This window comes from Myzus persicae, unplaced genomic scaffold (assembly GCF_001856785.1).
Source record: "Myzus persicae strain clone G006 unplaced genomic scaffold, MPER_G0061.0, whole genome shotgun sequence".
Lineage (NCBI taxonomy): Eukaryota > Metazoa > Arthropoda > Insecta > Hemiptera > Aphididae > Myzus > Myzus persicae.
In genome coordinates this window covers 1-16,803 of record NW_019102455.1, presented here as the reverse complement: position 1 = coordinate 16,803, position 16,803 = coordinate 1, and the positions used below count along the sequence as shown (strand labels likewise).

At 32.6% G+C, this 16,803-nt stretch overlaps 2 protein-coding genes and 2 long non-coding RNA genes across 9 annotated transcripts; 2 read left to right on the top strand and 2 right to left on the bottom strand.

The window, feature by feature from the left end:
* Positions 1–4,754: 4,754 nt before the first annotated feature.
* On the bottom strand, positions 4,755–12,359 carry LOC111032184 (protein PFC0760c-like). Of its 6 annotated transcripts, XM_022312429.1 has the most exons (6): positions 11,011–11,230; positions 9,574–9,838; positions 6,078–7,981; positions 5,919–5,986; positions 5,473–5,821; positions 4,755–5,078 (listed from the first exon to the last, which is right to left on the bottom strand). In XM_022312429.1, the coding sequence occupies exons 1-3, from the start codon at positions 11,203–11,205 to the stop codon at positions 7,020–7,022; spliced, it is 1,422 nt and encodes a 473-aa protein (XP_022168121.1). In that variant the 5' UTR covers positions 11,206–11,230; the 3' UTR covers positions 4,755–5,078; positions 5,473–5,821; positions 5,919–5,986; positions 6,078–7,019. The 6 variants fall into 6 exon arrangements, with proteins under 6 accessions (XP_022168121.1, XP_022168120.1, XP_022168119.1 ...); XM_022312428.1 differs by having other exon boundaries at positions 5,901–7,981; XM_022312427.1 differs by having other exon boundaries at positions 5,919–7,981.
* Positions 8,277–9,685, top strand: LOC111032189. Its single transcript, XR_002604289.1, has 2 exons — positions 8,277–9,280; positions 9,583–9,685. It is a non-coding gene; the product is annotated as an uncharacterized LOC111032189 (long non-coding RNA).
* LOC111032188 lies at positions 11,136–13,123 on the top strand. Its single transcript, XR_002604288.1, has 3 exons — positions 11,136–11,247; positions 12,415–12,632; positions 12,780–13,123. It is a non-coding gene; the product is annotated as an uncharacterized LOC111032188 (long non-coding RNA).
* A 1,140-nt stretch (positions 13,124–14,263) lies between these two features.
* LOC111032190 (poly [ADP-ribose] polymerase 12-like) lies at positions 14,264–16,457 on the bottom strand (the record flags this gene model as incomplete). The annotated part of the gene is made up of 2 exons (XM_022312438.1): positions 14,264–15,231; positions 16,193–16,457. Coding segments are annotated over 2 exons (657 nt in total), but the record flags the coding sequence as incomplete, so codon positions are not given.
* Positions 16,458–16,803: the final 346 nt, after the last annotated feature.

The window sequence follows — 16,803 nt, the reverse complement described above, 5'->3', positions numbered from 1 at the left end:
TCTCCGAAGAGAGATCCATAGCCCCCTGAAAATGCTCCCACAACAGTTGCGACTGTACCCGGTGGTTATTGGCACGGTAATATTTGCTCTTGGTCAAGTGTTCAAGTCTTCGTTTGTAGTGCACAAAGTACAGTGGATAAAATTCATTATCGTTGAACTTGACGAACACACGTCCGTTGTTGCTCACTGTCGTATCCGCAAGGCCGGGTGGTACTGTCAAAGGGTTCCCATCGCTCTGCCTCAGGACCACGTGCTTTTGGCCAATTGCCACGCAGCATATCATAATCACTCGTGTTTCTGCAGTCCGTCGCGATAACAGAAAAAAACACGAAACGCTCACATTATTCAACGATCACATAGGTATGATTGATAATAATTAGTACATAATATTAATATGGATTTGGAGTTCCTGAATCAATGGTTACCGCGGGTAGCTGGTAGATGAAAGAAGTCCATGCGAACAGTACTGTCTTAGTACCGGTCTTACGTATACACGTTCAATGATTACTGTTGTATAGGGATACATTGTGTGTGAAATTGTTTTATATTGTACTCTCAAAATTATATTTATTGTATAATGGTATATACCTAATACAAAATATTATTAATATTTGTATTCACTAACTAGAAACATTTTTTATACCATTATGATTTATATTACCTATATTAGAATATTATCCTATAAGAATTAATTTAGTAAAATCGGAATATTTTTTATCATTCATTCATAAAATGTGTATTCATCAATATTATACAAAATGTTGTAAGAAATATAAAAATTAAACAAAAGTAAAACTTGTATTAAAAAAACTGATGATTTAAACTTAATTAACTGATATATTAAATTTAATAATACATAATATTATGTATCTTTATTCTGATATACGTATGAATATAATAATTTGTTTGCTTTTACTAAATTACTTAGGTATGTTATAATATTTGAATTTGATAAACATTTGATTTAATGTTTTGTTATTAGGTAACAATAAATACCTATATTTTTGCCACTTAAAAAACATTTCACACAATATTCACAGGGTAATCGAACGTTTAAAGCATTAATGTCCACTTGAACTTTTTTACCTCCCTGTAAAAATGGACTTATAACCCCAATAATAAAATAAATAAATAATGTATACAACTTGTATCAGTTGTATCTACAGGTATAATAACGGGTACCCAGACTAACACGTACGTCAGACTAACCACAGATGGAAAATAGTGCTGTTATAAATATAAATTATAATAATTATAAATTAATAATAATAATAATATTAATAATTATTAATTATAATTAAAAATTATTAATTATTAATGAGACCGAAACAATTTTTTAAAGGACAACAATATACAAAATTTCAATTTTCAAAAAGTTTTGTGTTTTGGGAATTTTCATTGTTCTACATAATTCGAATATGTATTTTATCTTAATTTTTACAAGCTTACACCCTATTTTTTGTAACCATAGTTAATGGTTTTTACGTTTTTGGTTGATGGCATACATTTTTGAAACGTAATTTCTTATGGCGCGATGTGAACGGAGGGACCCTAGCCCAGAAAACCCGTGCGTAACGAAAATAAAAGCGTTAGTCGCTATCTCTCTTACTCTTTACCGCTTTTTAGATACTTCTGTTCCTCTCGCTCTACGGCCGGCTACGTTGCTATTATATATCTACACGCCACCGCCGATAAAACACACACAATAGAAAAAAGGTCAGGTTCCAGGTAGCTGAAACACTAGATACTATTATTATTAATTATTATTGTCATAATAAATTATTATAGTATTACAATTGAAACCGTTCATAACAAAATAAATAACATTAAATGTTATAAAATCACTTTCAAACATACGTGTCGTATTTCAGTTATCACAGGCCTATCATTTCGGTGATTGAATATATGAACTATAATAATAATTCACTGTATTTTTCAATGTTCGTAATTTCAATGAATTAAATAAAATAAAAAAAAACCTGGTAACATAATATTATTTACTTTCATTTCGAATAGTTCCACTGAAAGTAATCTGTAATCTATAAGACTGCTAAAGAAACTACGTTTCTACCGGGTATCCCATGACAGCACTCGACTTTTTAATTTAAAAAAGGACATTATAAAATTGTAAGATTTCACATGTGGTTAGATTCAGAACAAAAATAATGAGGCCTCGAGGAAAAAAAATACAGGTACTTATTGTGGACGGTTTTACAAAAGTCAGTTTCGGATAGAAAGTGCGTTGAACAAACATCTGAATATTTTGAATACGATATTTTAGATTGCATGATGATGCGTTTAGTGACGTGCATTACGTAATCATCAAACAAACAAACATCATATTAATTATTAATAATTAATAAAAAACGATATTATCATACCTTCGCTGGGGGCATTGTCTGCATAATAGTTGGCGTAGTCAGCGTCATCACTGAATGACACTCCGCGCCCGAACTTGTTACGGTGGGTGCGTCTCCAGTCTAGTCCGCTGTCCAACGACTCAATGGCTCTGGATTCGGTGGTCACGTGGAACAGCAACTTGTCTTTGACACGTCGGCCAATGGCCAATTCCATTTCTTCTTTACGCAGCATATACATGCCGTACATCTCCGGGGCGTTGACCAGGTGTATTTCACTGACGCTGCACTGCATTATTGATCGACATTTCATACATAAATGACAAATATATAATATTTTTTAAACTTATTAACATTTTTTTTAGTTTAATAACACTACCTCGATTTAGTACAATCATAAAAAATTACAATAATAATAAAAATTAATTAAAACTAAAAAAATTTAAAAATTAATATGAAATAAATAATAATATTGTATAAACAATAGCTGTCAAAAAGTCATCTAATGTTTAAGCCATATTTAGTATAATTTTGACTGCATGTTGTTTTCTTTTTTTTGTTTGGGATTTACGTTTTCTACTGTATTTGTATCTCGAGTTGTATATAGTATAATTCAATGATAAGTCCAATCTAATTTTTATTAATTTGCAAATTTACAGTCCAAACAAAATTGACTGTGGAAAACTAATTCTAAAAAACGATGGTTTCACTACCTAATCTGTTTAATTTTTAGTGAGATGTCCATTGTCGAGTGTCGTTTGATGGACATTCTACGTTGATGGTGACTTAGTAGCGGAAGGATTGGCATACCTAGTTGTACTACTGACTTCAAAGTAAAGTAGCACTTTAGGGTCTGGTAAAAAGGGGGGGGGGGATGATTAAGGTTAGTTCATGGCTGAACTATGCTATATCTAACATACAGCTGCGGAGACAACAATTCTATTACCTAACTGGCGATTGTATAGAGGTGACCTATAATCTAGGAGTTAGGACTGCCCTTATATTAGTGCTATATATTCCCCTTAATGCCCAATAGACTTTCGATATAGGCACTATTATTAGTACTTCATTACTTCAAATTCAAATAACATTTAAGCTGGTTTCAGTTAAATTCTGAATTTGGAAACACAAAAATTAAATAAACATTTACGTTCCAAATGTCCACGTGATACAAACAATAAAAATGAATACTAAGATAAGTATAATAAATAAAGATTAGTCACACGATTTAGCTTATCATACTCTACTGAATACTAATAGTAGTAGGGGATTTTAACATGTGTTTAAAACACTTAACGTCAATCATAACTGTTAGTGAAATTGATTATTGATCTGCACAATTTGTTTACAGTTGTAGACAGTAGTGTCACTGTCAGTTTTAGGATAATGTTTTCAGCGAGGAAACAACGAGAATACAAGTGGAAGACGGATGGGCATAATATATTATAGATAAGTANATAGTGTCACTGTCAGTTTTAGGATAATGTTTTCAGCGAGGAAACAACGAGAATACAAGTGGAAGACGGATGGGCATAATATATTATAGATAAGTATACCTACCTATGTTTGTTTAGAACAAATATAATACAATTTTAAGTGTTCGTAAATAATACTAATAAGTAAATACGCAATAACCTATACGCGGTATCAATGCACTATATACATTTATCAGGATATACCTAAACAGGGTCATAGATCAATCTTCACAGTACTCACGGTGGGAAATGTTTTTTTGACTAATCGTTCAACTGCGGTGTAGGCTATGCTTTTCAATTCGTTGAGCAGTGGACGGCCAGCGTCGTAAATGTGGTGGAGGACGTACGACGAGGCACTCTTCTCAAAACAGCCCTCAGCGTGCTCGGTAAACTCCGACTCTCCGGTGGACGACCAACTACTTCTCAAGCTATTAAAGTCCATCGTCGCCGTGCAGAATCGCAGCTGACGAACAGAATAATATGTTGATATATTAACGCCGTTCCAACGGTAAGCTATAGCTCACTAAAAGGAAAACACAGAATTTATTGATGGAAAAGAAAAAATAATTTGTTTGGGTGTATCGCCCGAGATTTAAGCTGTGTCCTGGAGGCTTAGACAATATTTCACCCTGAAATAACATGTAAATACTTACCTGAGTAATATTTTACACTATTCTTACCTATATTATAATATCATGTAATCATTCGCTTTCCTCAACCTGATTGAGTGCTTCTAACAAAATATTATATCACGTTAATGCTGTCGCTAGTAGAATACAAGTAATCGAGAATGATAGCTTTACAATGGATATTTTGTAAGAGATTGTATACTATAAATTATAATACCCGATTTTATTACTCATCGTGTTTATACATTTATTGGTGTTATTATGTTATCGTTGACTTCTTCGTTGGTGTTCACTGTCGGTGCTGTTAATCTAGCTTAGTAGGTAAATAAACAATATTATTATACCTTCTTTGGGCGGTTTGTTTGCATAAATATTGGCATAGTTAGTGTCGTCGCTGAATGAAACTCCGCGGCCGAACTTGTTGCGCCGGGTGCGTTTCCAATCGAGTCCGCTGCCCAACCACTCCATGGCTCTGGATTCGGTTGTCACGTGGAACAATAACTTTTCTTGGACATTCTGGTCAATGTTCAAATTCATTTCTTCTTTATTCAATATATACATGCCGTACAGCTATAGGGGGCACTGGGGCAGGCTAGGCGTATCTAACTGATGTTGCTCTGCAATATTAATAAACATTTTATACATAAAAATGTTATGAAAATATTATTTAATTTTTTTATTTGATTATTTTTTACTAAACAATAAATTACGTTTAATAACAGTATATAATATACGTATACAATATATGGTAGGTTTTGATATTTTTATTTTTTCTATTTATACGAATGCAACATTGTTTAACTGAGAAACAAAGGGTATAAGGTGAGTGGGTCTGTCATCTAGATACACATGTAGGTCCAGTACGAGTCTATTAGAGTAATAAAGTGTTATTGACTATTGTACTATGCTGTTTAATAAGTAATAGGTAAATAGGTATGGAATAACCACGTGGTACCAATTTACTGTAATACCTAAAAAACGCAGTTACTGACCACTCGTCACGGTACTCACGTTGGGAAATATATTTTTTACGAGTTGTTCAACGTCATTGTGAGCATCGCTGTTCAATTGGCTAAGCAGCGAGTGGTTGGTGACATACGTCATGTGGAGCATCAACGGTGAGACACGTTCCGAAATACAGGCCGCGGTGTGATAGGTAAACTTCTTCTCACCGATGGATGTCCTGAAGCTGCTACCGCTATAGTACATCATCATCTTACAGAATTGCTGTGTATGAACAAAAATACAAAATATATTGAAACTTCTCAAGCGGTGAGCTTGACAACACACGAAATTATTGAAGGAAAAACAAATATGTTTAAGTTGCTTCTGGAATGTTGACAATTGACAATATTTCCCACTGAAATGACATGTCAATAGTTAATAAGTATTTACGATACTTATAAATATATGTATCTTTAGTGTGGAACACTTCGTACCTATATTATTTAGCTTACCTAGTTGAGTGCTTCTAAAAAAAAATGTCTTGCACGATGCAGTCAATGCCGATACTCGCAGAATACAACTAGTCAAGAATGCTAGCTTTAAAACGGATTTTTGGATATACGTTGTAGTATCTATAATACTCAATTGTATTATCGCCTTAGTATACTTACTTAATAATAATTATTATGCCATCGTTGACGTCGTTATTATTTAATGTCCACTGGCAGTAGGTACTGATAATCAACTGAAGCTTAATGAGTATTTATTTTTATTTATTTACTGTCCAATAATTATTTATTTTTAATATTTAAGATGTTTGTGTCTTATTAGCGTTGCAGAGATATGTCGAATTAGTTTTATCATATGTCATCTTCTTAATGGAGATAAAAGTAGAAGCTTTTTGTATTTACCACTGCTTACTGACTACAACCAAATGCTAATCAAAGTCAGCCCCTGTTTTTTAGTAAGTTAGCAAAATATTTAGTCCAAAATAATACATCATATGAAATACAATAAATGGTATAATCCAGATTCCAGAAATAAATAAGAATGATCCAATTTAAACATAAAAATTGATTTTTTGGGTCTGATAACTCGCTTAAAAACTTAATAATTGTTATTTTATTTTAATTAATACTACCTGCACTAATTATATTCAGAAAAAAAAATTAATAACAAAGTATATGAACTGTAAGGAGAAATCAGATTAAAATGTATATATTCGCATGTAAGTATTCATACTGCAACATAACATACACATAAATTAAGAAATTCTCATTTTGCATGATTGTATAATTGTGTATAAATGTATAACAACACGATTACAACCAAAAGTTAAAACGCCAATCACAAATGAAAATAACACCTACAATACAGTTAGTGTTATTAGAATCGTTCATCCAAAAATGCGTGAGAGTAGATACTAGATAGGTGTAATAAAATTACCTATGATAAAAATAATAATTAGGTAGCGAAAGTCACAGAAAAAACTCATTGTGTATGAATATTAAATAATTTAATGTACATATAAAATCAAAATATTCATACAGACTGCAAGTGAGACAACACTTCTTGTCTGTTTGCATAAACATTAAAATAATTATTTATAATAATTAGTCGTCACAGTAATCAGCATAACTGATATCGTCGTAATAGAGTTCGTTGCTATAGTCGTAGTCATCGTAGTAACATGCATCTTCTAGATAGTCGGCATAGAGATCGTCGTCATCGAGTTCGTTGCTGTAGTCATCATTTACGTCGTAGTCGTGTTCATCGTAGTAATCCGTGGCTTCTAGGTGGTCCGCATAGAGATTGTCGTTATAGAGATCGTCGTTATAGAGATCGTCGTCATGGAGATCGTCGTCATAGAGTTCGTTGCTGTAGTCATCATTTACGTCGTAGTCGTGTTCATCGTAGTAGTCCGTGGTTTCTATTTGGTCCGCATAGAGATCGTCGTCGTCGTCGTAGTAGCACGTGGCTTCTAGGTAGTCCACATCGAATTCGTCGACATCGAGTTCGATGCTATTATAGTCATCGTTTTCGTCGTGGTAGTATATTTGTTCAAATATATCGTCGTCATCGTAGTCATCGTAGTAGCCCGTGTCTTCTAGGTAGTCGGCATAGAGATCGTCGTCATAGCTGAGTTTGTTACTGTAGTCATCATTTTCGTCGTCATCGTAGTCATCGTTGTAGTCCGTGTCTTCTATGTAGTCGACATAGAGATCATCGTCATAGAGTTCGTTGCTGTAGTCATCGTAGTCTCCAAGTGTATCGTTGTCATCGTAATCGTTGTCGAAGTAGCCAATTTCTTCTAAGTAATTATAGTGATCCTTAGGCCAGCGGATGTTGGCACGGGAATATTTGCTCATGGCCATATGTTCCGGTCTCCGTTGATAGTACACAAAGTACAGTGGATAAAAATCATTATCATTGTACTTTACGTATACACGTCCGTTATTACCCATCGTCGTGTCCGCAAGGCCGGGGGGTACGATCAAGGAGTCTCCTTTGACATTCCACGGGACCACGTACGTTTCACTAATCAACACGGTGCATATCATAATCACTCTTGATTCTGCAGTTAGGCGTGAGAACAGAAAAAGGAAAGAAACGATCATATTATTAACTATTATGACGTAAGTATAATTACTCGTACTTCATAAGGTACCAATGGTGGACAATATTGTTCTGCCATAGTATAATATAATAACTATTATAATAGACAAGTATATACTATATACAAGGCGAAGGCGGTTATATTAAAGATAAAAATAACTAACAACACTTAAACAACAATTTGTATTTAATTATTATTTTTATTTTATTTTAATTATTATTACTTTAATTTTTTTTTTATGATTTTTTTAATAATTTTTGTAGTGTTTGTAATTTTTACTTTTTAGTACCTACAGGGCTTATATGAAAAAAAACTTTAGGCAAATTCACTAAGTTATTTGATCGAAACCATATAATTTAGTAATAATGGTATTCTTAACGGTAATTTTTCGACCGTTGTCCCCTGACCTACACATACACATCATAAACACCGTCGCACTCAACGTGTTTAATAAAACATTCGTAATTAACTACGCATCTCACAGAGTTTGCGAAGGGTGAATAGCTGTAAATATACAGCCCGCATAGTCACAAGCGTGCCTCACAGGCAGTGCTGGATTGGATGGCTATAATATAATATAATCAAACGCGTCCTGACTCACTGACTGATCAACATAAAACCTAAATAATGAATTTTGTGGCTTGAGATGTAAATGTGTACTAAGCAAGAATTTAAGATGATCGATGAAATCTTTTAAGTTTTTGAACACCATTACACCGAATATTAAATAATGATTTTACCGTTGTAAAATCCATGTCAAATCCGGTCTATGAATCATAAAATATTATTTTGTTAGTAAATCATCATGACTACAAAAACCTTACGGAAAATCGGTCAGAAACCAAAAGCGTGTATTCAACCCAAAAACATGCTTATGTTAAAAATAATAACAAGTAAGGTACTTATTTGACCGATACCAAAAATAGTATTTAATCAATGATTTTCAAGTGGGTTTGGCCTGTATTAGTGCTAAGGGAGGGATACTACTGTAATGGTGTGGAACACCATTACAGTTTTCATATTTTTATAATTATAATATTACGAATGGTATTATATACTATACAATTATCATAGATGCGCGTGTCATCTTTTATCCAATCTGTAATATCACGGAGTAAAGCTATATATATATGTATAACTATTTTGTATAGTAAGCAAAATTTATAATAATCGTTCGGCCTGCTTGACATTCGTCAGCCGAACGAAGTTAGTCTCGTCTCACCACTTGCTCCGTGTATTGTTGCTGCCAGGTCATCGGTAAAGTAAAATATTACATTTTATTTTACATTTTAAAATATACGTTAAATCATACTCGGTATAACTACTTGTCTTGTCGAACATCCAAATCCTCTCACATTCCCCCGTTTGGTACACGATCTATCACTACGGTCTACGGATACACAATTACACACCGTATACCAGTAGTGATAGACAATAATTTAATTGTTACCACGTGACACTACTATTAGTGCCAAGCGATTCATACTCGTAGAATTTCATTGATAAACAAACCAACAAATAAACATTAATCATAAACAATATTATTCTACCTTCACTAGTGAATTTGTCGGCGTAAAAGTTGGCGTAGTCGGCGTCGTCGCTGAATGAAACTCCACACCCGTACTTGTTGCGCCGGGTGCGTCTCCAGTCGAGTCCACTGTCCAACGACTCCATGGCTCTGGATTGGGTGGTCACGTGGAACAGCATTTTCTCCTGGACACTTTGGCCATTGGTCATTTTCATTTCTTCATACCGTAGCATGTACATTCCGTACATCTGTGGGGCGTTGACGTGGAGTATATTACTGATGTTGCACTGCACAGACATTTTATATATACAATTTATGCAAATATCATAATATTTATTAAACAATGCATTGTCGTTAAGTTCAATAACTAAAATAATACAATCATATACAAAATTACAATTATAATAATAATTAATAAAAACAAAAAAATAAATAGGTAAATACTGATATGCAATAAAATATAATAATAAACTATTTTATAAAATGGAAAATGAACAGTCATTAATAATTTAAAATAATCGTATTCTGTAAGCAATAGCTGTCAATAACTCATGTACCTATGTTCATAAATTTTATTATTATTATTATTATTATAATATTTTGTATCTGATTCAACTACCTATTGGTACTCTTAATAATAATACATTGTAGTATTTTTTTTTTACACAAAAATATTGCATAAAAACGAATTTGAAGTAAGAGTAGTACACTCTGTATAGCTTATTCCTTATCTTTTTTGTCTTTTTTATCCTATTACCATAACAAACATGAACCACTCTGAAGTTGTTGATAAAATAATTATGACAGTCGATTTTAAAATCAAAACTAACATAGTTATCATCCTCACATTTAAACCATTCATTCGGTTGTGCCTCTATTTTATATTTTTATTGCCTTAACTCATAAGCAAATGAAAACTACATTTTTTTCATAATCATACATACTTTAATTTTATCTTCGATATATGTGTACCTAATAAATTAATTTAAGTGCCTGTGCCTTAAAATTAGGTTTAACAATTTAATTTTTCTATTTAAACGAATGCAACAATGTTTATAAATAATAATGGCAGGATAAAAAAAAATGCCGCTCAAAAATTTGAGGCCCGTCATGGCAGTTATTTTGCCTGGCAGCCACTTAGCACACCTATAAGGTTAGGAACACCGTCACCCGGGCACTCAATGTAAATAATAAATGTTAGGGAACTTTATCTGTAAGTACTATTTTTTTTTTACACTATTAGTGTCAATATCAAACATTTATTTTTTAGCGGAGAACCAAGGGGTATACAGTATGAGGTGAATGGGTGTGTCATACATACGTGTACAGGTTTAGTAGAGTGTTATAAAGTGTTTGTTCCTCTATTTAATAAATAAACGTAATAACTACGTAACATCAAGGTACCTTGACACCTACATAGCTATATACGCTGTCGCTGATCAACCGTCGCGGTACTCACGTAGGGAAATGTATTTTTTACGAGTTGTTTCACATCATTGTAGGCATCGCTGTTCAATTCGCTAAGCAGCGGACAGGCGCCATAAATGTGGTGGAGCTTCAACGGCGAAACTCGTTCCGAAATACGGGCCGCAGCGTGCTCGGTAAACTCCGACACATCGGTGGACGTCCTACAGGTGCTACCGATATAGTACATCTTCGTCGCTATTGATGAACCGAATTTATTGAACCGTCGAAGGTACGCCGTTCTAGTAAAGCAGAATAAGTATTTATATAAAAATTCATAAATTCTACAAACACTTTGGCGGAAAAAATTCTATTCCAGTTGCTGCCTTGTACATTTATGCAGGATTCTTAAAATTAGTATATTTGATTTTCATAATTTAAGACATTTTAAGGTGTATTTAAAAGTCGTTAATTTAAATGAAACTGAATAAACTTTAAGACTATTTGTTTAAATTATTTGTATACTTAGTATTTTTGTGAACGCTTCAAAAAAGAAACCCTCTATTATAAAGAGATATATAATATCTATACTCTGTCGTCTATCGAGAGAACGCGCCAAAAACCAAATCTGGTTCCCCCGAGCGACACCCTACCATAGGTGAATCAGTTTCGAAGGCGGGATGACGTGGAGGGATAAGCAAAACCAAGCGCGTTCTCTCGCTGGACTGAGTATATGTAGACATACAATATTGACTAAATCATATTATCATAATAATATCCTTTACTTATTTTTTTATTGTAATATTTACAATATATATAGCATATAGCCATATAGGTACCTATTATATACTGTAAGTGTAAGATATATTCTTTGTACAAAAAGAAATATTATTAAATATTTAATACGTATCTACGGTATATCTTCCGTATCGAACACTCCGGAATTATATTATACATAATTATTCGCTTTTCTAGTTGAGTGTTTCTAAAAAAAAATGTTACTCACCATTCAATGCCTGCACTCGTAGAATGAGTAGTCTAGAATGCTAGCTTTACAATATATATTTCGTTAGATACTGTACCAGTGGCGTATTTGAGGGGGGGGCTATGGGGACGATTCCCCCCCCCATGACTTGAAGAATAATCGGTTTTTCTATAAGTCTTATATTGTTCATATTTTCATATACCTCCGTGGCATCGGAACCGCGGTTGTAGATATGCTGGTCATCGAACAGTAATCTTATCACATAAACAGCCACATACTCGCCTCGATTTATGATAATACTATTTTAAACCGTGATAATCGCATAACGATTTAAATAATCGCCCGTATTAAATGTATTATATTTACAATACTACTATATAAAATATAAATATTTTAAATTATTTTATGCAATAAAAATCTATGTTACTCGTTTATTGTTGGTTTATATTAAATAAATTAAACGTTTTGAACTAGTGTCTAGTATGAGTAAAAGAACCGGTTCTGATCTAAATTATATGTCATCGTGGCTGAATAAAGTACCTGAAGAATCTTCAGACGTTCAACAGCCTTCAAAATTAAAAGATGAGCAGATAAATTCACAGCCTACCACAAGCAATTTCAATGAATTCACAACTGACATATAAGGCTATTTTGGAAAGGGCCCAAATCTAATAAAAACAGACAATATTAAGGTAAAGTTATTAGAGTTACCTAATATGAAAAAAAGAAACATAGACTTTATTATTTAATTTGCAATTTGCTTCATGCTATTGTTATATTATTTTATATTTATTGAAATTATTATATTTTATTGAATATAATATTAAAAATATTTCCAGGTTATTTTGAAAAATACAAGTAAGATTAAATCTGCTACCATAAATCTCCTTTGAAATTGGACACCAAGAATTATTTCTATCATTATTGGATACAAAAATAAAAATAAACCACTTCATGGTAAAACCAATAGGGTAAAGTAAAAGCTTGTAGCGCTTGTGTATAATAATTTTAGTGCCCCCCCCCCCATAAAACTAAGTCAAATACGCCATTGTACTGTACTATGTAAAATACTATGGATATGTAGCTAACAAAAACTATAAATTATTTCTCCCGTGTCTCTGCCCTATTTATCTGGTAATAGCGGGCTGTTTTTGAGTACTTTGTTTTGAAAGGCTTAAAAAAATTGTGAGCGCAGATCGGTATCAGTTTTGAGTTGATCTGCCAAAATTTCTCCCCACGTGGCCTCATAGGGGTCCCTGTTTGAAATGCACGGTCGCCGTGCATTGTATAATTGTGTATAAATGTAAAACAACACGATTACAATCAAAAGTTAAAACGACAATCACAAGTAAAAGGAACACCTACAATACAGTTATTGTTACACAAAATGTGTAGTCTAAAATAATACTTCATAATATATGTACATGATGTATTATATAATGCAGAAATCAATAAGGATAATCAGATTTAAACATTGAAAAATAGTTTTATTGAGACTGAAAACCCAATGAAAAAATATGACATCTATTATATTAATTTTATTAATGGTACTCTAATTATAATTGTTAAAATAAATAAATTTAATTGTTTTTGTTTTGCCACTGCACCACATGTTCGAATCATAATATCTTTAATGTTTTATTAATATTATAAAAAATTAAAAATATACAAATTGTAAAAAGAAATCAGATTAAAATTTAAAATTGTCCTTTTATTCTCAAATAAGTATATTGTAGTAATGAAAAAATAGAATGTGTTTGTCATACAATATATTGTAGTATCAAATGTATCCTATGCTATGATTAATTATTTATATTATTATATAGGTATATTATATATATTATGTGCACTCTCTAGTCTACTTCGTTTTCTAATACATATACTTATGTACATTGTACAAGCATGCAAGTACATTTATGTATAATATAAACATTTAACTATAAAATTATAATTAACTCACCATAATTTAACTGCAGACTTGTCATACATTCAATGTAGCTTATTGATTTATATTAATACAATTTAGTATTAATGGAGACCGCAATTAATATATTATAAGAAATATTTTAAAGAATATATTTATTTTATTTTAAAGACCCAAGATATTATACTGGATATTATATACAACATAGGTAGTTCAACAATCAACATGCATGATCAGTGACCACAGGCGTCCACAGCCGTCGTCTTACGCAGGCGAAGTGCTGTTATACAAATGAGGCCGATGGTCGATGGATGTCGTCCGAGCCGATAAAGCAGTTTATTTAGATGAGGAAAAAGGACATAACGATAATATATGATCGAAGATTTCAACACCATCATATAAACATCAGTATGACTGTATATATATATATATATATTAAGAAGACACAGTAGTTGTTAGTACTTGTTACTTGTTAGCCATTAGTTACAAAGAGTGGCAATCATTAATACGATATAATATACAAAAACATAAAAATAAAATAAAAAAATTCTCATTTTGCATAGATGTATAATTTTTGTATAAATGTATAATAAGTAAAAACACTCGTGTACAATCACTACAGTCAAACGTTAAAATGTCAATCACAAATAAAAAAAGAACACCTGCAATATAATTATTGTGTCAAGAATCGTTCGTCCAAAAATGGGTGAAGTAAGTAGTTATAGTAACATTATGACGAAAAGAATAAGTGGCGAAAAACGTAGAAAAAAATCAATGTATATAAGTATAAGTAGTATAGTAGGTACCTATATGTTAAATCAAAATATTTATACGGACAACGCTATTCGTGTCCGTTTGGGTAAAAATGAAAATAATTATTTATTTGTTTATTGATAACAATCAGTGGTCGAAGTAGTCAGCATACGGAGGTAGTCGCTATCGAAGGGTTCGTTACTACTGTGCTGTGTACCTACTTCAATCATCGTGTTCTTCGTAGTAGCTGTCCATGGCATCTTTGAAGTCGCTGCACATTTGTTCGAATGTGTCGTCGTCGTCGTAGTAGCCCGTGGCGTCCAGGTGGTCGTTGTACCTTTCTTCGATTGTCCTTCGATCATAGTGACCCATAGCCCTGCGGGTGTTGGAGCGGAAGTATTTGCTATTGGTCATGTGTTCCGGTCTTTTCCGGTAGTACACAAAGTACAGTGGATAAAATTCATTATCGTTGTACTTAACGTACACGCGGCTGTTATCGCTCACCGTTGTGTCCGCGAGGCCGAGGGGTACAGTCAACGAGTTCCCATCGACGTGTCTCGGGACCACGTACGTTTTACTAACCAGCACGGTGCATACAATAATCACTCGTGTTTCTGCATTCGATCGCGAGAACCGAAAATGAAAAGAAATTATCAAATTATTGACTAACATGACGTAAGTATATTCCTTGGTCAATATTGTTTTATTATAATAATATCAAGATTTAATCATAAAAAATATTTTATAATATTTTTAATAAGTATATCTACATTCTACGATAAGGCTATATTGTATATAATATATATGAAATATTATATTATACTATATTATATGAAATTTTAAGTTAAAACACTTTAAAAAAATGATCAACAATCATTGTCGTTATTGGTCGTTTTAAATATTTTACATAATTTTAAGTAATTTAATTGATACGTCAATCTCTATGTTTTTTTATTTGACCTGCATACCTCGATGCATATTTTCAACTTTGTTTCGCCCGTAATTCTATTAAGCATAGTTTATCAGCATCGTCGAGCCTGCTAAAGTAAGGCACAAATGTATATTATTTTAAATAACATCGTATTGTATTTGATCAATTCTCGAATACATAGAAATAATTCTGCAGTGTCTTAACATACCTAGCACAAGCTTTAATTGCTTATTTTTAACTATTAGAATTTTTATTGATTTATTTATTTCAAAATTATAACATTTTACGTAATGGCTATAGGTAAACTCGGCTTTAATATTTAAAATATCAATGAAAGCATATGATGTAAATAAGAAAACGGTCTTTCCTTTAAATTTAATAATATTACGTCTACTAGGCAGTACATTTATGAATGCAAAACTATATATGCTGAAAGCAAATTTGGAAATGTGTGCTTACATACTCTGCATAAAAGAATAACGTCTTAAAAATAGTAAAAGGTAATAGGTACTTATCATGGACGGTAACAACGAAAAATATTTAGACAATGATTTTTGAGTAGGTTTGATGCGTTTTATTTCTGAGGGGAGGGAGTTCATACTTGTAGCATTTCGTCGATAAATATACAAACACTATTTTTATACCTTCACTTGGAGAGTTGTCGGCGTAATAGTTGGCGTAGTCAGCGTCGTCACTGAAGGACACTCCGCGCCCGAACTTGTTACGGTGGGTGCGTCTCCAGTCTAGTCCGCTGTCCAACGACTCAATGGCTCTGGATTCGGTGGTCACGTGGAACAGCAACTTTTCTTGGACACTCCGGCCAGCGACCAATTTCATTTCTTCTCCTCGCAGCATATACATACCGTACATCTGTGGGGCGTGAACTAGACGTATCCGATTGATGTTGCACTACAACATTAAACGATATAGCTATATTACCTTATATTAATACTAAGCAAATACAATATTATTTGATAACAATTTGAATTTTGTCGAATTTTATAACTAGAGGAAGGTCTAATGAATATTTAGGAAAAAAATAATAGTTTAGATGGCATAATGCCAGTGAAACTTTAATAAATAAATAAAAAAAAAACTTTAAAAATAAATATATGCTCACACATCATCATTATAACAATTATTTCAAACGTAACAAATAAATAAATAACGCCCAGACTGTCGCACGTAGAAATCGGAAATCTCCAGACCCCATTAAATCATTGTCACAGACAGTCTAATTATATTAAACGATCAG

What these genes read in the sequence shown, in the direction of transcription:
- LOC111032184 (XM_022312426.1), bottom strand. Translation starts at nt 11,205, where the DNA reads ATGTACTATATCGGTAGCACCTGTAGGACGTCCACCGATGTGTCGGAG. An exon ending in TAAAAAATACATTTCCCTAC is followed by an intron (nt 9,839 to 11,010) that starts GTGAGTACCGCG and finishes ATGTCTGTGCAG; the next exon opens with TGCAACATCAGTAATATACT. An exon ending in CGACAAATTCACTAGTGAAG is followed by an intron (nt 7,982 to 9,573) that starts GTAGAATAATAT and finishes GCCTAACTGCAG; the next exon opens with AATCAAGAGTGATTATGATA.